This window comes from Protopterus annectens, chromosome 8.part0 (assembly GCF_019279795.1).
Source record: "Protopterus annectens isolate FY-2018-M chromosome 8.part0, PAN1.0, whole genome shotgun sequence".
Lineage (NCBI taxonomy): Eukaryota > Metazoa > Chordata > Ceratodontiformes > Protopteridae > Protopterus > Protopterus annectens.
The window spans coordinates 361,000,917-361,022,696 of NC_056741.1; the positions used below are offsets into that span (position 1 = coordinate 361,000,917).

General features: G+C 38.6%; 1 protein-coding gene across 1 annotated transcript in view; it reads right to left on the reverse strand.

Moving 5' to 3' along the window:
• EPHA1 (EPH receptor A1) overlaps nucleotides 1–15,415 on the reverse strand; it is a 1,081,817-nt gene extending 1,066,402 nt beyond the window's left edge. Inside the window, exons 1-3 of the mRNA XM_044079196.1 lie at nucleotides 15,391–15,415; nucleotides 15,170–15,288; nucleotides 13,251–13,905 (exon numbers count right to left, since the gene is read on the reverse strand). Coding sequence (XP_043935131.1) covers nucleotides 13,251–13,905; nucleotides 15,170–15,288; nucleotides 15,391–15,415 — 799 coding nt within the window. The remainder of the gene's footprint in view (nucleotides 1–13,250; nucleotides 13,906–15,169; nucleotides 15,289–15,390) is intronic.
• Between the last annotated feature and the right edge of the window lie 6,365 nt (nucleotides 15,416–21,780).

Genomic DNA, 21,780 nt, shown 5'->3' on the forward strand with positions numbered 1-21,780 from the left:
ATGCATTATTTAGCCTCAGTTAAAACAATGTAAGATCTTTTAGCTATGTATATATAAATTTTCCTAAGTAGTTTAGCATCTATCTATTTGTTTATTTATCATGATGCCACATGTAACTGAGTCAAAAGGCAACCACGAAACGAAACAATCGCCACCAGGAAGTCAGCCAAAGCTCTTTATTCCAAAACCAAGCAGACAAGGCTTTGGAAAAGTTTTGGAATAAAGAGCTTTGGCTGACTTCCTGGTGGAGATTGTTTCGTTTCATGGTTGCCTTTTGACTCAGTTTCAGTTTGGTTGCATTTCCCACTTTTGGTTTTATGATGCCACATGTAACTTTTGAACATACTGGTTTTAATTATAGTTATTATATCTTATAACATACGTATATGAATTTGATTTAAATAATATTCATTTTATGAATTTTATGACAAGTTCATTTATGCATAATTTAACCAGTCAGTATGACATCTATGCTATTAGTTTACACATATGATATAGGTAGTTAACTAAGCTATAGTACTCTAGAAGAATTAATGTCTGATACTGTAGCGTGTTTAATAATTCTTACATGGTGCCTTTAAAAATAGATTTGGCTAAATTGTTTAATTATTTAATTGCTTTTTTAAAAACATTTTTCCCGCCTATTTGTGTATTTAAGGGAATTATGCATCACATATTGTTGTCTGAAGAAGCGTGGGATGTCCCATGCGAAAGCGCTTACCTTCTCTTTTTTCTGGTGAAATAAAAGTTGTTTGGTTTTATCCTGGAACTTGCAATTGTTTCTTCATTGATCATCGTGGCTGGAATTCCTGTTTGGTTCATCTATAAACTTAGAAAGTTGATAGAACAAGTTTTGAATTAATACGAATTTTCTGAAACGTATGAAATTCTAAAGCTCAAAAGTATGCCATTATTTTCTTCAATCTTCAATGATTTGCCAGAGAAACCCCATTTTATGTGAAAGAGACCAAATAAGGCAAAATTCTGGCACACACTGAGAATATCTGGTCAACTGACAGATGCACTCAGCCATAGCTTCTTATTAAAGCCTTGATAAAAAAAAAATATATATATACCTTTCAAGTTCTGTCAACAAGATCATCTGGATCGATCATCAGCTCTGCATTAAATTTCTATTTGCTGGCAGAAGGGAGATTGCAGACCCATACCCATACAGCGACCAATACAAATACGGGACCGGTCTTACTTGGAGGGAACAGAACAGTTGTTTAAATTTCCCTCCAAGTTCTAACTGCTGGCAGAAAACACAGGGCAAGTAAGCAGTTGCTCAGCTTCATCCGCAAACACGGAAGTTGTTCCTTCTTCTCCTCTAAAAACTAAGGGCAAGCAGCCGCTTAGCCACTTCTCAGCTGCAAACAGGGAAGTTTTCTTCTTTTTTAAATAAATTGTGGACGAGCAGCGCAACCTTTTCTTTCTCCATTTACAGGGTCAGGTCATGGATGATGCCCAAAAATCAGGTGGGTGCAAGTGAGCTCGTGGACCCCTTGAGTTTATCATAGGACCCCAATTTCAGAAACACTGGGTTAAGCCAAAATATTATATTTGAGCGCATGACCATGGTTAGTCCATTTTCTTAGAATGATCCTCACACCAACTCCAAACTTGGCTCAATAGGAAAAAGAAACCACTGCCATGTCCTTTTCCTTGCTGTGAGGCTTTAAATGGTCAATGCAGTACATTTCCAGAAATGTAGTTCTGCTTTGATCTCAATCTTGTTTTCATACACATTTTTCTACAGTACTCAATTTAAAATTTCTAATTTACTGTCATTCAACAAAAGTTATACACAACAAACCAACCTTGATTAAAAGCTTATTTAATCTGGTTCAAGTGCTCACCTGATAAACCCGGACTCTCACATTTCATTGCATCACTGCTCAGGCAGAACTATTTTACCTTCAAAATGCATTTAAAATGGTACAGTTGTGCTGCATAAACACAAACTTTTTTCCTTTTGTTATAGTGTCACATCACAGTAGATTTAAATACAAACAGCACATGTACACTTCATAGGGATGAGTTTAAATACTTGGGATCAACAGTTCAGAGTAATGGCGAGTGTGGAAGAGAGGTGAAGAAGAGAGTACAGGCAGGATGGAGTGGGTGGAGAAGTGTGTCAGGCGTGACTTGTGACAGACGAGTACCAGAAAGAGTGAAAGGGAAGGTCTCCAAAAGGGTAGTGAGACCAGCTATGTTATATGGATTGGAGACAGTGGCACTGACAAAAAGGCAGGAGTCAGAGCTGCACGTGGCAGAGTTAAAGATGTTCAGATTTGCACTGGGTGTGACGAGGGTAGACAGGATTAGGAATAAGTATATTAGAGGGTCAGCCCAGGTTGGACAGTTTGGAGACAAAGCCAGAGAGGCAAGATTACATTGGTTTGGACATGTGCTGAGGAGGGATGCTGGGTATATTACAAGAAGGATGCTAAAGGATGAAGCTGCCAGGTAAGAGAAAAAGAGGAAGGCCTAAGATAAGGTTTATGGATGTGGTTAGAGAGGACATGCAGGTGGTTGGCGTGACAGAGCAAGATGCAGAGGACAGGAAGAAATGAAAACAGGCGATCTGCTGTGGTGATCCCTAACCAGGAGGAGGAGGAAGAAGAAGAGAAAAATAAAAAGCCTCAAACATTGTAATTAACATATAATCATATAGCTCCCCATAGGAACGAGTGTAGGGCAAACCCACATGGTGGAACCAGAACATCAACAAGCTTTAAAATAAAAGGAAAAGAATTTTGACCAAAAGTAAGAGTAATTTCCAGAATGTCAAGAGTTCTTGTCACTGAAAAACTAAGTTTAATAAAATTCACCAAAGCTAAGTTTAAGGTTGAAAACACAATCACAGGGCATTTTTTTTTTAAGTTCTGTTTGTAATCTCAAAAGCACAATGCAGCAATGGGCTGACCTAATTGTGAAGAATGTTGCCTACACTGAGGCTGAAGATATAGCGAACCTACTGGCTAATATATTTAGTGCTAACTTTACACCTCTCTCCCCTACATCTGTCTCTTAAAACATACCTGGAACTGGCTTACCTCTAGCTATTATATAAACACCAAGTTCTAAAGGCTCTATCAAAAGTTAAAAATGCTGCATCAATGTATCCTGACAATATTCCTGGTTGCACCTTAGCCACACCTCTAACACTATTCAATCTGAGATTCCATACAGGTTTTGTACCAAGAGAATGGGTATCAGCTACAGTCACTACCCTGCATAAGGGAGGACCTGCCAGAGATCCAAGCAATTACAAACCCATTAAGTCTGACCAGCCTCATAAGCAACGTTATGGACAAAAGTCTTTCCAATATGCAGTTGACTCTACAGTCATAACCATAGCTAATTCTCCCTCTGAACTCTTATCTGCCACCCAATCCTCATTTAATTGAGTAGAGTCATGGATCTCTAACAATCGGCTCATCCTCAACCCTAAAAAAACAAAACTACTACTTTCTCCCCAACAGTTAACCATATCAAATCTTCCTTTTCTATGTCACTTAATACCCCTATTATAGTTGAATCAAGCACAAAACTCCTCAGCGTTACCATTAATGATCAGCTAAAATTCGATCATCACATTAATAATTGTATCACGAAAACTACCTTCCCACCCCGTTTGCTCCCAAATTCTCACCAATTTAAACTCCTCTCTACTAACTAAGCTTGAGTCTACATACCATAATATAGCTAGATTTGCTGCTCAACAAACCTATAAATCCCACCGCTGTCTATCCCTGAAACACAAACTGGCTTGAACTACCCCACCTTCTCATACTCTTCCAGCTCCAAACCATACACTCAAGTTTGTATCAGCCAACCTATTGTCCAGCCCCGTCATCTCTCATCACTCACTACTCCCATACTAGAAATCTTAGGAGTTCATCCCTTGATCTATTAGATGTTTATAAACCTAAATCCAAATCAGGTCAAAATATATACAGCTATCACCTTTCTATAGCCTGGAACAAACAATTTAAGTTGGCCGTAAAAGAGTATTTCAAACAATAATGGATCTGTCATTGCTCCTACCCTCCCTGAATACAACTATCTAACTAACATATCACTAGCACTCCACTTTCTATTGTTCTTCCCTTCCCCCACCTCTTCTTCCTCTATCCCACTCCTTCCTTACCTTCTCGTCCCCCACCTCTTCTTCCTCTATCCCACTCCTTCCTTACCTTCTCGTCTTCCTATCATCTCTGCACTTTCCTTATTCTACTCCCTCCCATTATCTGTACACTTTCTTTATTCTACTCCCTCCCATTATCTGTACACTTTCCTTATTCTACTCCTTCCTTCTCCCTCCCATTATCTGCACACTCTCATTTTCCTTACCTACCCTGCAATAACATCCTTAGACTTCGCTACAGTTTCAGTTTCTATAAAACAAACATTTTCTGCATCCCTGACATTTCTTTTTTCTTTTAATCTTATTAGTCTAGAATATGGAGTCTGGTCTTAAATCACTATTTTAAGTTTTTAACTTGTTAGTAGAACTGTGATTATTTTGTTTGTTTGTATTACTATGGAGCATTTCTCCCCAGGGCTCAGGCTCAGTCAGACATTCCTGATCAACAAATGTAAACAAATAAATAAGAACACAAGCAACCTCCAAAAAACTGGACCTATCTCAGTTTGGATTCGTCAAAGATAGGTCAGGCTTACACAACCTAGATTTCTCCTGAAAAGATCACCAAAGCAATGGATGAAGGTGCATACCTTGATCTGTTCTAAGCTTTTGACACAATTCCCCACTCAGGCATATTAGGAAAGCTAAATAAACTGGGAATAAACCAATAAACCCTTATGTCACCTGCTGGATTGCCAACTGGACAGAACACATGAAATCAAAACAGCGGAAGTTACCGCCACAGAGAGACCAGTCACCAGTGGAGTACCCCAGCGTTCTATGCTGGAACATCAACTGTTTGGCATCTACCTTTCTGAAATAGAAGTCAATACCAAAGGGCTCCTTGCTAACTAAGTTGGCAAATTACTGCAAACTAGGAGCAGTCATTGAATCCACAAATGACTTTGCCATCCTTCAAAAAGGTTTGTGCCAAATAACTGGTTCCAATATCATGGAGTGAAAGTAAAGGGGGAAAAATACATTATTGTATCCTTTGGGATGCCATCTACTCCAGGGAACTACCACAGTAACGATACTCCCCTAAGAGTTGACCTACTTGTTCAGGATTTGGGAACTTGTGGACAGAGACCTAACTTTTGACCAACATGTATCCATTGTTTTAAGAAAGTCGTTCTATCCTGCACAATTTATAAAGAAATGGATTGTGTCCAGTGTTTAATCTAGGGATGTTACGGTCTCCCTTTACAAAGCTCTCATTAGGCTAATCATTTAATATAATGCCTCCTTTGGCATGTATCTGTCCACACACAAGTAACAACTGTAATACCCACAAAGATACCTTAATAAAAGGATACAAAGCCTAAACAGCATGACCTACATGGACACAATACTTGGCATCCTATAGACTGCCAAGAGGTCATCTGTGCATCTGTGCCTGGCATACAAGGCATCCTCTGACCCAATACTAATGAATTTCCTGCACATCAGCAAGCCAAGTGATATCAGCAATACTTAGTCTAGGGATCTAAACCTCTTCTGCAACATCAACAGAATGGCTTGAAAAGACAGGTGTAGGTCACAGAGGATACTACTGCTACTGCTCTGAACAGACTCCTCATCCAACAAAGTTCATTCCTGTCCATATTCAAGCACTACTTGGATCTATAGATAGGAAACTGATAATTTACCCCAGGACTTCCCCCCGTACTGCTAATGGACAGAGACAGCTCCTAAATGCTTTATTCGATTCATGGGTCTCCTCAAATTACCTATGGTATGATCCCAGTTAATCTCATTAGGGGCGATATATAATTATCAATTATGGGATGGGGATGGTTACAGCCAGGCTCTAACCAAATGGGATAAATTAATTTGAGAACAAAAAAATAAACTGGCTAGGCTTACAATGGCCCACAAGGGCAGCTAGCCTAGTGCTTACCATGAACCTATAACTGCCCTCAAGCAAGAATAGGGTGCAACTTAGGATTCAATATACTCTCTGCATTTTATTTGTTCACTCAAACTTTGCCCTTGTGATTAGACCAAATAGTCAGAAGTATATTATACCACAACACACACCCTGCCATGTACTACTGCTATACTGTTCAATGAGTTATAAAACTGAACTCACCTAATCTCACTTCCTAAAAGCAAGTGAACCACAAGAAAAAAAAAAGTGAGCATTAAAACAGACCTAAAACCTTGCTACTTTAACATTACCAACACAAGTTGCTTGAGTGGAGAAAAACTGTCACCAGTTTTTTTTCCCTCAGTATCAATTAAAGCAAACATAAAAAAACTTACAGTTTGTGAAGAGAGGTGTACAAATAACTTTACAACATTGTTTCTTGAAGTCCATCACTTCAATGTGTGCTATTAGCAATAAAAGGTATACCAGCTCTTTCCCACTAAATTAACAGCATGTGTTGGAACTATAGCTTAATCAACAGGTCAATAACCCAACAAAACTGTATGTGCTCCACTCAAGTCTTTTCTGCAACGTAAACGTCTTAAATCATATAGTGAAATCACTAACTTTAAACTAATATTTTGTCCACTATTATTACAATTAAATGTAATCATAAAATGTTAAACTCTGTGTTTGCTTTAGAATATCAGGCACAAGAGTTGCTACTATGTTAAAATTAACCACTTCACTTTTTAAAAAATACTTCTGCTCATCTTATATCGGCATAACTTTTGTTTTTAGTGGGTCAACTAGAAGACATCATAACTTCAAAGACAGTGACCACTACAGCACAGAACCCAAATGGCATTCAAAACATCACTTTAGTTGTTTTTAAAAAAAAAAAACATCACTTTAGAGAGAAATCAAGTTTCATTTATTTTCCTATTATTTCTGCTATTTACACCACAGCTGCTAAAAATGATTCTTCACATAGTAAAATCCTTGAGACTCAATCCATATAGTCGTATCTACAACTGCTACAAAAACAAAACTAAGCCATTTTTACCTTGCAGCTATTTGGCAGCAAAATTTAACATCTCAATCGTTTATTCAGTCATATGTGCATGCAACATAATGCAAAGCGCATTTTGTGCTCCTAGAGATATTTTCTTAAAAATAAACCATGTATACAATAAAGAAACACTTTATGAGCATCACTCACTAATTTTTTTTATTATTCTTAATTATTTATATTTATTTATTATTGAGTAAAAGGATCCTTGATCAGGAATAAATTTATTTTACCACTGCTAAAAAGACTTTAGGAAGATGGAGTCCCCAAAATAAGTGGTAATTAAACACAGAAAAACACATGAACAAGCACATGTACCACCATACTTTTCTTACTTAAAAGCTCTAAGTGAGCATACAGTACAAACTGGTCTCCATTTTGACTTCAACCAGTTTTGCATTCCTCTAGTACCCAAAAGACTGATTTTCACAAATGTTTTTCTATGCTGTGTGCATTTAAAACTAAAATCAGTACAGAATTTTATACTACTGGCTTACAGGTGAATACAGAGGGTTGGGGAGGTTGGTATAACGGTTAAGGTGTTTGCCTTACAGACACAAGGTGCTGGGTTTGATTCTTACAAGGGGTAAATGGCTAGGCTTAACATGACCCCAGAGGCAGTTAGCTTAGTTCTATTCTATAATCGTAAGACTTCATTACAAAATCAGTATTAAAATGCCTGCAGAGTTTGTGTGTGTGTGTGTGTGTGTGTGTGTGTGTGTGTGTGTGTGTGTGTGTGTGTGTGTGTGTATATATATATATATGTCTCAAACAAACACCATTCTGATTTACATGCCATCAAGTTTTGTACAAAGTTGGCAGGCAAGTGTGACAGAAAGGGAACTGTCGAGTGCAATTCACAGAAGAAAAGAAATGCTCCAACCTGCTTAACAAGCAGGAACAGTATAAATAATAGCACTTTTAAATGAAATAACACAAAAAGCATTACTGTTCCAGTGCTGAAATGTCAGGTCATGAAAAAGAAATAAGAATTTTTATGTTCTTCATCCATCATAAAAATGTTTAAAACTATTACTCAGAACATGGCATACATTGTCAAAACTGTAACTCTGTTCTGCCACAAACTTCTTTCACTCAGAAAATCAGAGTTGACAATAAGCACTCAGTTTAACCTTTGCTGATTATAGAAAATAGAATGCTGCAATTTAAATCTAAAAACTCAGTATATGCCATAAAATGGCAATTTATGAATATGGAAAGGGAACTTGCAATCATTAATCACAATAAGTGAATTTGTTGTTTTTAACCTATAATTTCACTCATTTTATAATAAGAAATGACAGATATGAAAATCCTTATGTGTAGGAAATGGGGGGGGGGGGGTGCACTGATAATTAAAATGCACTAACTTTCATCAATGTTTACATAAACAAACCTGATGCTTTAAGCAAGTTAGCAACAAAGTGATTACTTAAATGCTGGCAAACAATGAAATACAACAATGAAATACAACTTCTGATATTATCTAGTAAAATACATTGTATTATAAACATTAGGTATAAATATTATTACCATCTATTTATATTAAGTAACAAGCTTTGAAAGACTTCATCATTAAGGGTGAATATGTTAAATAACTGTGTGCTATAATCTTTTACTGAGGTTTTATATATGATACATCCTACTTTACTATGACTGAATTGCTTGTCATCTATCTTTCATGTAAATATTAATTGCTTATACAATAAGTAGACATTTACATTGTATTAAAATTCCATCTAATCTACAATAGTACTATATCTGTTCAAAATAATATAAATATTGCTCATTTCCATTACAAATATTCTCCATATGATAATTCAATTTATGGAGCTCAGATGTTCTGGATTGTCAAGGTATGAATGATAATATGATGGACTTAGGTTTATCCATCAGATTAGGAATGATTTTCATTCCATGGCTAGTGTGGATCTTAGTTTTGTTAACATTTATTAGTTTAAATTTGTTATATCACAAAAACTTTTTTAGTATGCCTGACGAAAGCATTTCTTGATTGGTAAACACTCAAAGTATATAAACTGATAATTTCCTTTAAAATCTCAAACATATACTTTATAGTTATCAGAGGAAAATGTTTAATAGTCACAATAAAACAAAAAATGCATAGTCTAAATAACCTAAGATGGATTCAACTTTATTATCTTTAAATACCAATGGCTTAAACAATCCTAGCAAGAGATCAAATCTACTAAAATATTTAAAACTGAACAAAGCACAAAGTGTCTTCCTTCAAGAAACTCATCTCAAAACAAATGACAATTACAAATGGAATCCTAAGGAATACATGATGTTGGTGCAATCCACTTATAAGACAAAGACAAAAGGGGTAACAATTTTATGGAAAACAAATGTGATTAACCCACAGATAAAGAAGACCTTATGGCATTAAGAATATGTACCCTAGCCAATCTATACTGGTTCCCAATGCATTGGATCAGGAACCGTTAAAAATACTTGGATTTCATTTCCAATAATTATAAAGGCAACTTAGTATTAGGAGGAGATTTTTACTGTATAGTTGAGATTTCTGAAACTACAAATAAAAGCCCGCTGTGTACATCTGCTGTATCAAAAGCTTTAAACAAGTGGTTAGAATCATTTAATCTTGTAGATACTTTCAAATTTAAAGAAGATAAATCTTTGTTCTTTTCCCATCAAGATCACAGATTTGGTACCCAAACTAGAATATATAAAATATTTGCTGCCCATACACTCTAAAATCATTAATTTCTCAATCACTCCCTGCCCCTTTTCAGACAATTCATGGATACTAAAACTTCAAAAATGGGGACAAACCATTAATCTTTAACTCCAGAATTCCAGCATATATAAACCCTGGTTATTATCTGAATTTCAGTTCTTCTTAAATATTGATTACACCACAGAGATAAATAAAATATTGATATGGGACTCATTAAAAGCTTACATATATGGTAAAACTCTAACTTGGTATAAAAAAAAAAAAAAAATAAAAAATCTAGTTTAGCTTTAGAAAAACTAAAAATAATACCTTGGCCACTTCTCCCAAATATCTACATAATTTATCCACAAGAATCAAAATACAATCAAAAGCCAATAACATTAAAAGTATCTTCCATGAAAGAAAGGGAAAAATGTCTCGGACATAGGTGACATTCTTGTTGCCTATAGAAATCACCATATGGAACATTTCCAAAAAGAAAATATACATATCAATCAATTAAATCTAGATGAAAAATGTTCCAATATAAAAAAAATACCAGAAAAATTAAAACCAAATCTGCAAGCACCCAGATCATACAAAGAAATTACAGATACAATAAAAGAGGGTAAAAACAATAAAGCTCCAGGTATAGATGGCATAATTATGGAAACCTCTGTACATTATATAGACCTATATCATTATTAAATAATGACTTAGATCTTAATGACAATATTAACTAATAGAATGAAAATACCACTATCCAAAACAATAAATAATGATCAAACTGGATTTATTTATCATAGACACACACATGACAATATCAAAAGAATAATTTCTCGTATAGATTATGTTAATAAAAAAAATAAAGACTCAATTGGCTTAGATATAGAGAAAGCTTTTGATTCCCTAAATTGGGACTATTTATTCAAAATTCTGGTGTTATTTGAATTTTCCCCTTCCTTTGTTCATCTACTAAAGAATATATATACAAATTTAGTGTATGTTAAGCTAGGTCCTTTCATCTCTAAATCTATACATATAACAAAGCGTACTAAACAAGGATGTCCCATATCACCGATTCTATTTGCTTTGGCTATTGCAATATTGGCAGATTCAATACGTAACAATACAAAAATCAAAGGAGTAGAAGTTTATAAACAATACACTTCTAAAGTAATGCTCTTTGCTGATGACATATCATTAACATTATCCAATACCAGAGAGACATTAGAAGAATTAGATATTTTAATCGACACATTTTACAGGACTTCAGGACTCCCATTTTGATAAATCAATTTTTTTATTTTAAAATTAAAAAAAATTGCAGACAAAGGGGAATCACATTATAGGGAAACAAGAATTTACGTTAAAATAGCTAAGAATTGAGTTATGCAAGGATAGCAAGGATAACAATGAATTAGTCTCAAAAAACTACAATAAATATCATCAATACAATTAAAATCTCTGTGGAAAAGTGTAACAAAATAATATTCACAGCAGCTTCCAAATAAAACTTGTAATCCACAAAATGAACAGCTTTTCAGGCAAAACAATAAAGCCCTGAGCAGGGCAAGCTTAGAAAATTTTGAAAAAACATGTGTTGTATTTTCTGTGGAATAAAGTGAACTGAAGAGTGCTGAGACATCTGAGGGTTTTTTCACAATTTTCTAAGCTTGCCCTGCTCAGGGCTTTATTATTTTGCCTGAAAAGCTACTTCATTTTGTGGGTAACAAAATAATTAACATTTGAAGATAGACCACAGTTAATAAAAAAAAGTTTTACTACCCAAGATTCTATATATGACTTTGGCAATACAACTGTTAGCAGAAAGGAGTATACTCATAGAAATAAACTCATACCCAATAAATTTTTACAGTTTCCCAAAAGAAACAGAATAGCTTTAATACATATCAGACCAAGGAAACAGGGAGGATTAAACTTTCCTGATATAGAAACATATATAAAAGCATCAATATCTAAAACAATCTTAGATTGGATAAGTCCAAATTATTCTGCAAATTGGAAAGAATTACTAATAATGAATTTGATTTACAAAAAAAATTTCAAATAGATTAAAAACAATTTGCCATAGTACATATGTATTAGTATGCAATATAACATAACTAAGATGATTAAAACTTGTAGGATTAATTATTACAGTGACTCATTTAGGAAAATTATTAATGCAAATATAGATTTAAAAATCTGGTTTGATCTTTTAACACCATTCATAGTTACAAAGAGCTATCCACATAAAATATAGAGAAATAATTCCTGGGAACAGAAAGAATTTGCTGGTTTCAATGCATCAAACAACTAAAAGTTCTGGATATGCAAACAATACAAACATACAAAATTCCACAACAAGACTGGCTAACTATGCAAAGCATTTGGACGTATTCGCAAGATATATGCAGAATTAGTAATTCTTCATTTAAGGAAATACCTAAACTTATGAAATACCTATATGAAATCATATATAAATGATTATGACATGGGATATAGTATTTCAAAGTTTTACAAAATATTGATAAATTATAACTGAAGAAATTAAATCAAATATTTTACTATCAATGAAACATAAAGCCTTTACACAATACTGGAAAGTTTTTAATTGGAAATGCTTGCACAGAATATTCTTCACTCCATATAACTAAAATTAATTCTTCCACAAAGGGACTAAGTTGGAGGTGTGAGCAAATACACAATGCAAATTGGAATCACATTTTTTTCGACTGTGTTAAAATTAAACTATTTTGGAATAGTATTAAAAACTTTTTACAAGCTTTATTTAATGAATCGTTTAACTTATCTAAAGCTCTAGTATTATTAAATGTGTACGAAGGTCTGCATTTGAAGGAGTCAAATATGTTATCTGGTATGGACAATACTTGCAATCTCAAGGAAGTGTATAAAAAAGAAGATGGAACACAAACACAATACTGACTTTGGAAGACTTATGCAGCCTACTGAGGACCGCAGCATTGTTAGAAATTAAAATTAAAGAATTAAGGATTTGTCCTAAGCCATTTAACAGTCCATGGGAAATAAAGTCTTATCGTTGATTGATACAAAAACTGAACAGATGCACTCTGATAACTGGATTGTTATACCTATAACGTAATTGTATATACTGAGCTCTGTTATAGTGTCAGGCTGATGTAAATAGTGTATATAGTTATCAAGATGTTATATACAAATACTATGGAATTTATTCAACTTAATTTGAAAAAAAAAAAAAAAATTTGAGGAAAAAGAAAATCAGAGTTGAAAACTAGCACCAAGCAGAATAAAGAAATCCGTAACTTTGCAGGCTAAGCACTTTCTTTAACTTGGAACATTAACTATATCACAACTCATAGCTCAAAAGTTATCACTACACAAAACATTCAAATGCATCCACAACACATCCTATTTATTTACAGAGTATAGATAGAAAGGTTTGTCTTACCTGTGCAGGAACCTCCTCTCTCCTCATAACCCACTTTGCAAATACAGTGATCTACGGGAACAAGCCATTCTCCCTTTGAGCTGCAGTGTAATCTTGGAGTGCCACTTGGGACAGCATTTTCCACACATTCTCCCTGAATTTCCATGAGGTCACCTGCCCCGCTCACTGTTTCTGGAAAAACTGCCAAGTTCTTTGTTACCAAAGAGCAGACCAAGTAGTAAACTCTGATGGATACCAAAGCCACACAGGCACCAAAGTTCTGAAATGCCATGTAGAAACCCTTCATTGCAAGAGGGCCCATAGACCGGACCTCTACATTAAGTCTTACAACACCAGCACTGATGTCCTTGTCTGTGAAAGTTACATCTGGTGCAATAGTGTCTATCCTCTGAAAAAGAAGTGGTCGAAAATGAATGCCAAAGTCTTGCTCAGACTCCAGGTAGTACAGATTAAATGTCTCCTTGCAAGTAGCTAAATTATCCTGAAAGCTTTTGCAGTCCCGAACAGTGAATTTTATCTGGATGAAGACTAGTTGAGCTTCACCACGATAGATCCAATTGCTGCGAAGCCAATGTTCTTGGTCACTGTCTAAAACATTGCAGTCTTCATACATGTACACAGGTGTGCCATTCAGCATTTGTTGAGAAGGGCTCCACTAGAAAAAAGAAAATAAGAGGACAGTTTCCTCAAGCAAAAGCAACATTTTCTGTGACACACTAATGGAGATCTGCCTGCACCAGAATACATAGTATCAAATTATAGGGAAATAGGAAGGCAAATGGGAAGCTGTTTGCAGATGACAAATGGACTAAGCTTGTGTTCATCTGAAAAAACAAAGGCAAGTTAGCACTCAAGATCACACAATATGTTAGTAGGGAAGATCCAAACCTGCATCAGAGCCCGATGGCCTAACCATGCTAGTATATTGTGAAGGACCAATTACCATCTCAGCACCACAATTCATAGAAGAGCTCCTAACTTGCAACACTAGCTTTTTCTGGCAAATGTCAGGAGGAGGACATCAACCTGGAAAGATGGGAACACCATAGCTGTGGGCCCAGCCACAAAAATATCCCTTGCTTACAGGCAATCAGCACTGACCTTCTAAGAGACCATAGCTGAAACAGACTGGTTGGGAGTAAAAATAAATAAATAAATAAAAATAAATTAAAAAATTTAAAAAAAAGCAATGGTTCCCATTGAGAAAGGTGGAGCTATGGTAGTTGCACTACCCCCTCCGGATATGATCCTTAAGAATCAGTTCTGACACAGCAGATGTTATTTTACCAGCGCCAACACCTTTTACAGCCAAGTCCATCTCAGGAGTAGTAATTCAATATTCTCACCAACAGGAAAGGTGTCATAATACAGATGTAGCCTTTTCCATAGGCAGTGTTGTTTGACAGGCCACATGGAATACATAAACTTATAGCAGCTCTTTCTAAACTTGTAACAAACACTTTGACATGTAGAATAAATGCATCCAAGGGGTTAAACATACTTCATTTATGTTTCTTCTCAAATACAGCAGCACAGATAACAGTAGTGGTTAAACAAAAATAAGCTTAAATAATTCAGATTCAGCATGTGTTCTTATTTGAGGATGCGTTTGAAAGGGAGTATGTTGGGGCCTCCATTAACAGAAATATCTCATGAGCCAGTACACCCAAGTTAGCCAACTGTCCATACATAGTGTACCTACCCTTTTATGGTTTACCTACTTCTACTATACCATTTGGATAGGGCAGATGCTAGTTTAGGATATGTACGAACCTCTTACTGAAAGAGCTTGGAGCAAAGTAACTACAGTCTCTTCATAGATAAAATGGCTCCCAGTCATCGACACAAATGTGTTAATGCACTTATTCCATGCAGGCCCAATTTGATGAAATGTGAAAGGAATAAACGCCAATACCTACCCCTGTATCTGGAGGATGAGGTAGCCAACCAAGTTCAGTCTGTGCCGACATGGTGTTCAAGAGATCCACTAGGTAGGGGAAAAAAAAAGAGAAAAGGATTATGAGTCTACAGTCACATCCTGATTAAGGTCATCACTAACAGCTCACTGTCACTTCTACAATCACTTATTGTGAAGTTAATAACTATTCTGATGGACGAGTCACGTAAGCACTGAGACAACTTGCTATAGCTTTTCCTTCCTTCATTTACTGCACCACTTTAGTGTTCAGAATAAGTGCTTACAGCCACACACAGACACACACACACACACACACACGTGTAAGTATGATACAAATAAGGTTTTACAGTAAAATAAGTGTCACCTTGTGGGGTTCCATCAGTAACTTATGAAAACAAATCACAAAATCAAAACCTGCCTACAAGCTAATACACCCACTACATAGGCAGAGGAATAAAAAAAAAAGTTGTCTTACCATAACATTCCATCTGTATTGTTGATTCTCGTTCAGTCATTACTTATGGGTATCGGTTCCGAGCTAGGAACCGAGCCGGCCATTTTCCAAGCTCGCGTCAGCTTCAAACCCTCGAGCTAAACTCTTACACACAAGTCCCCTCTCCCTATTACCTCAGATTGAGTTTGCAAGTTAAAGAAGGTAGAGGCTACGTCTGGTCCAATAACCTAAGAGAACTGGATGGTGAGATCCACTAGAAACCACAGGAGGGGTAAGGAGGGAGGGTCGTAATGACTGAACGAGGATCAACAATACAGATGGAACGTAATAAGACAAAACTTCTTTATCTGATATTGTTAATCCTCGTTCATTCCTTACATATGGGACAGAGTCCCCAGCTACCTCTATTCCTGGGAGGCTCTCATGGAAGGACATTCCTGAGCACCATAGAACCAAAAGATGCTCTTCCCCTGAAGGCCAAATCCAATTTGTAATGATTGAAAAGTATGAGGCGTAGCCCAAGTCGCAGCTGCACAGATGTCATGTAAAGAAGCTCTGGCATGGAAGGCAGCAGAAATTCAGCTTTCATGGTAGTAGGCAACAAAATATTACGGTGTGTGTAAATAAAGGTCACACAGTCCTTCAACCATCTAGCCAATGTGACCTTGGCAACAACTCATCCTAATCTAGGTCCAGAAAAGGCCAAAAATAACTGGTCAGATTTATGAAAAGGTTTAGTCCTGTTTAGGTACAAACGGATTGGCCTGTGAATGTTAAGGGTATGTAGGCAATACTCTCCTCTGTTTGAATGGTTGGGAAAGAAAACTGGCAATTCAATAGCTTGATTAATGGACATTTCAGAGATAATTTTAGGCAGAAATGACGTATTAGTTCTCAGACACACTATCTCTATGAAAAATCAAGTATGGACTCTTGATACATAAAGCTTGAAATTCAGAAATACATCTGGCAGAAGTAATAGCGACCAAAAACAAGGTTTTCCATGACAAATACTTGAGGTCGCAAGAAGAGGCTGGTTCAAAAGGTGCCATTGTCAGAGCTTGCAGAACTAATGATAAATCCAATGGTTGAATAGGTTCTCTAAAATGTGGCTTCAGATGATTCACACCTTTTATGAAGGTCTTGCACAATTTATGGGATATAAGAGAGGAATCTTGGACACCCTCATGAAAATTAGAAATTGCAGCCAAATGAACTCTAATGGTAGAGGCTGATAGTATTATCGACACTGGTGCTGAAAAGGGGTCTACTTGTTTATCTTTCAGCTAACAGGTAAATCTTTTCCACTTGCTCAGATAAGTAATTCTAGTGGAGGACTTATGTGAAGCAATGAGAATATCACGTACTGGTAAAGAAAGATCATTCTGCCTGGCAATCAAGGGAATTGGAGTAGCCAAGCCGTTAGCTTCAAGCTGTTCAGGTTGGGATGAATCAGGTTCTGTGGGTGTGAGATAAACTCCAGGATTGGATGGAGGATCCATGGTTGATCTAGTAGGGGAGGCCAAAGGAATGGGAACCAAATCTGTCGTGGCCAATATGGTGCTAGGAGGATTACCTTGCTCTTCAACCACCGGGCTTTCTTCAGAAACTGGGGAATGAGAGGAAAGGGTGGAAATGCATAGAGAAGACCCAAGAGCCAATCGTGGACTAGAGCATCCCTGGGTGACTGTCCCAGAGGGGGAATCAGGGTGAAGTAGTTGCTGCATTTGTATTTGGCTGGGGATGCAAAGAGGTTGCAGCAAGGACGGCCCCAGCGGTGGAAGATCTCTGCCACTATCAAGGAATTCGGGGACCACTCGTGAGGTTGTAGAATGCACCTGCTGAGTTTGTCTGCTATCACGTTGGAACTCCCGGGAACGTGCGTTGCTAGAAGAAAACGGTTGGTAGCCATCGCCCATTGCCATATGCTCATGGCCTCTCAAACGGGGTAAGATCTAGTTCCACCTTGCTTGTTGATGTACCAGACCACCGCCATGTTGTCTGATTGAATTGCAATTGGCCCAGACAGCAGCAGGGGATGGAATGCTTGCAACGCCAGAAGCAATGCCCTCGGCTCTAGAACAATTATATGCAGATGGGTCTCCAGTTGGGACCAAGTGCCTTGGACTGTCTGTCCCCAACATAGCCCCCCCACCCAATCAGGGAGGCGTCCGTGGTCACTGTGGCCTTGGGCTGCTGGGGGGGGGGTGAGACCACTGAGAGATTTGTGTCATCCACCAATTTAAATCCTGTTTGCACCTGTGGGTTACTCGAATCATGGCTGAAAGAGGATGCTGAAAAGGATACCATTGGGCGAGCAGTAGCTTCTGTAGAAGCCTCATGTGAAACCTGGCCAGGGGAACAATGGTGATGGAGGCTGCCATGGAACCCAACAGCTGTAGAACCGAGTGAGCCGTGGATTTTTCCTTTGAAAGGATTGGAATTAGTTGTTGCTTTATCCTTAAAATTCTGTGCTCTGGAATAGCCGCTCTGCAGTTTTTTGTGTCCAAGATAACCCCTATGAATTCTGAGATGGAGTGAGACTGGATTTCTGACAGTTTATGGTTATGCCTAGACTTTGAGCAGCGACAAGAGAGTATGCCAGGGCTTTTTCCAGTAGATGTCTGGAGGGGGCGGAAATGAGCCAGTCATCTAGGTATGGAAACACCTGGGATCCTTGAAGTCGCAAGTGAGCTGTGACAACTGCCATGCACTTTGTGAACACTTTGGGGGCTGTAGAGAGTCCGAAGGGCAGTAGTGACTGGCTCCCGCATGGAAGCGTAGAAATCATCTGGATGGCCTGTCCTCCTTTATGTGGTAGTATGCATCTTTAAGATCTATAGAGCACATCCAATCATCTTTTTCTAAAAGCGGGAGGACAGACTGTATAGTGACCATCCAGAATTTTTGTACTCTCACAAACTTGTTCAATACACTGAGGTCCAAAATTGGTCTCCAGTCCCCAGTTTTCTTTGGCACCAAAAATAGTCTTAAGTAGAATCCGGTTCCTATCTGGTCTGGAGGGACTATTTGGATGACTCTTTTTTTCTTAGCAGCTTTTCTATCTGTAGTGCTGCTTCTTCCCTTTGACAAGGTGGAACGTCAGGAAGATTTTTTGATGGGACGGGATATGATAACCTCTGGTTATGATCCTTTGTACCCAAGAATCGGTGGTGATGGTTAGCCAGGCAGAAGGGTACAAGGAGAAACATCCCCCAACCACCCCCAGAGGAAAGAAGTTGGGCCGCTCTTCAAGAGTGCTGGTAGGATTGACCAGGGAAAGAAACCCTGGAACCCTGGTTACACTCCCCCTCTGCCCCGAAAGGAGCATCGTCCCTGTGAGTTTCCTCCTCTGCCTCTGAGGGAAAACTCAGCCTGTGTGTCACGGAAAGGACCCTGAGATTTCTTGAACCATATCTTCCCACTCTTTTGGTTTCGGGAGAAAGCACGTTGAGGGGAACAATAAACGGCACCTATGGTAATAAGGGTCTTACCGTCTTGTTCACATCTGGCCAGTGTGCTTTTAACTTTGGGCCCAAACAACAAGGAGGGCTCAATGGAGGCATTAAGAAAGGAAGACTTAAAAGGTTCTGCGAAGTTGCACAAGCGCATCCAGGCATGTTGTCTCAAGACCACAGCTGAACCCGCCGCTCTAACTGCTCCTTCTGATGCGCGAGATATCACATAGAGGAGTTGGATATTGACTCAATGGTGGCCAGCTGAGAGGCCACTTTGTCACGGACCTCATCAGACACTGCACCAGCCAAGGTTTCAGAGAGCTCAGAGACCAGATCCCTTTGAAGCCTGGTAAAATGTGCCATATAATTCAGGGACCTGATAGCAAAGGTCGCTGAAGCAAAAGTGCGCTTCCCTATTCTGTCCAAGGCCTGGGACTCTATTAGGTGGATGGACAATCTGGCTTTCTTCTTCTGTCAAATCCTTTTTTGTTGTGGCCCCCACCACCAAAGCAACTACAGGAAGACCTTTGGACCAATGGGGATCTGAAGCAGGAGGGGACAAGGTCTTATCAGGCCTCCGGGAAACAACTTCAACATTATCAGGGGCCTTCCAAGCATGCTACACTATGAACTTGACATGTTCATCGGCAGGTGGAGTAACCCAGGAGGTAGGGGGCCAGGCACAAAAAGGCTGCAGGAACACAGATTCCTCAGGGGTCAGATTAAAGGGCTGCCAGTCACCTCTCTGTTTCAGGATTTCAAGAATAATCGGCAAAGGATACCTCAGAGGGTGACCGAGGGGATCCTTCCCCCTCATTGAATCTGTCTCTTCAGTGAGAGATTCCTCTGTGGAGTCCATGTGCTTCCCCTTACAAACTTTTCTGGTGAACCTCCTCAGCAAGAGAAGCTGGGGAAGACAACGGAAAAGGGGATTCCTGAGGGAATACATCCTGAGGCCCTTGCACCCGGTGTCCACTAGGTGCGACTTGTGAAACCAGTGTACCAGAGGAGAACAGAGGTATAGACAGTCCAGTATCGCCAGAAGCAGCAAAAGCCTTCTCCATTGGTTGGAAGGCTGGCCCACCCAGAGAGGAGTGTATGTCGAGGACATGGGGCACTCCTCCCCTAAGTAGCTCAGCCTGCCCACTCAGAGTCCCTAGATGGCTGTGGAGCAGCAAGCTATGTGTATCACAGCTGACATCCTGGGTCACAGCAAAACATTCCTGCCATGAAGGCAACTGTGGTTCCTTAGTAAGATCCATAAAAGGGAACAGTGGAAGGGGAAGACTGTACTATATCCATGGACTTCGAAGGCAATGAAGGAGGAGAATAAGAAGGTGTCTTTGGAGATGGGTGATCACCTCCCAAGGAAGGATAGCTCCTGGGGGGGTGGAATACCTCTGGCCAAGAATGCCTGGTCCACAAGACGCAACACATCATGTTCAGAAAGACTTCTAGTGGACCTCACCAAAACTGAAGGAGAAAAAGGCCTGTCCACAAAAAAGGCAGACTCTGTGCCCATCTCATCTGATCACACAGAGGACAATGATGCTGAGAAAGACTGAACTACTATAGTCTGCCTGAAGAAGTCATCGGTGCCGATGTCACTGTCTGCACCGACACAGGGATCATTGCTGAAACTGGAACCGACAAAACTGGGGTCAGTAATAAAAGCCTCGGTTCCGAGGAAGATCTCGGAGCCAACGCGGTCAAAGTCTGCATCGACTGAACGGTTGGTGCCGATACAGTGGTAAAGGTCTGAACTGAGGAGCCCCTCGGTGCCGATATGTAGAAGGCTGCAGGAGAGGACGGAGCCGAAATCACTAATGAAGCCAAAGGCCTGGGCACCAAAAGCACTGGGGCTGACAGAGAGCTCCGGAGCCGAAATTTTAGCCTTTTTAGATTTTGGTTGTTGAGTCCCCAGCCGGGGACAAAGGCAAGGATTTAGCCTTAGTAGAAACATGCATTTTCTTATGGGCTTTAGGAGGGGTTGAGACCTCTGACCCAGAAATAGCCTCTGAAAAGGGAGATTTTAGAAGTCCCTTCAGTATCAGCTTATTTTTCCTTTCTAACAAAGTTCTATTAGAAAGGTTTTCAAATATAGTACAAGGTGGTTCATCAGATAAATGGGAAGCTCCCAAACAATAAACACATAAAGAGTGTGCATCAGAAGTAGGCAGTTTGAGTCCACAATCAGAATACCACTTAAACCCCGGACTACCCTTTTTATCTGCCATATTAACAAAAAGAAAGTACCAACAATGGTACAAGAGTACCCGAAGGTATGAAAAAGAAAGGAAAGGGATTACCAACGATGGTAAGGAGAAATTACCTTGCGGTTAAAAAAGGGTAAGTAAAGGACAGAGAAGAAAACCTGAAATTATGAACGCTAGATGCGATAGGGCAAGAGACAAAATATTAACTTTTGACAGAAAAGTAAATTTGTAAAGCAATTAAACAACAATTGACTGTACTTCGCTCAAGAGAAGTGACACAACCGAATGGCAATGCGGCAAACGAAATTTGAGGTAACAGGGAGAGGGGAATTGTGGGTAAGAGTTTCGCTCGAGAGTTTGAAGCTGACGCAAGCTTGGAAAATGGCCGGCTCTGTTCAGAGCTTGGAACCGATACCCATACATAAGGAATGAACAAGGATTAACAATATCAGATCATACATTTTGACCACAGAGCAATTATTTT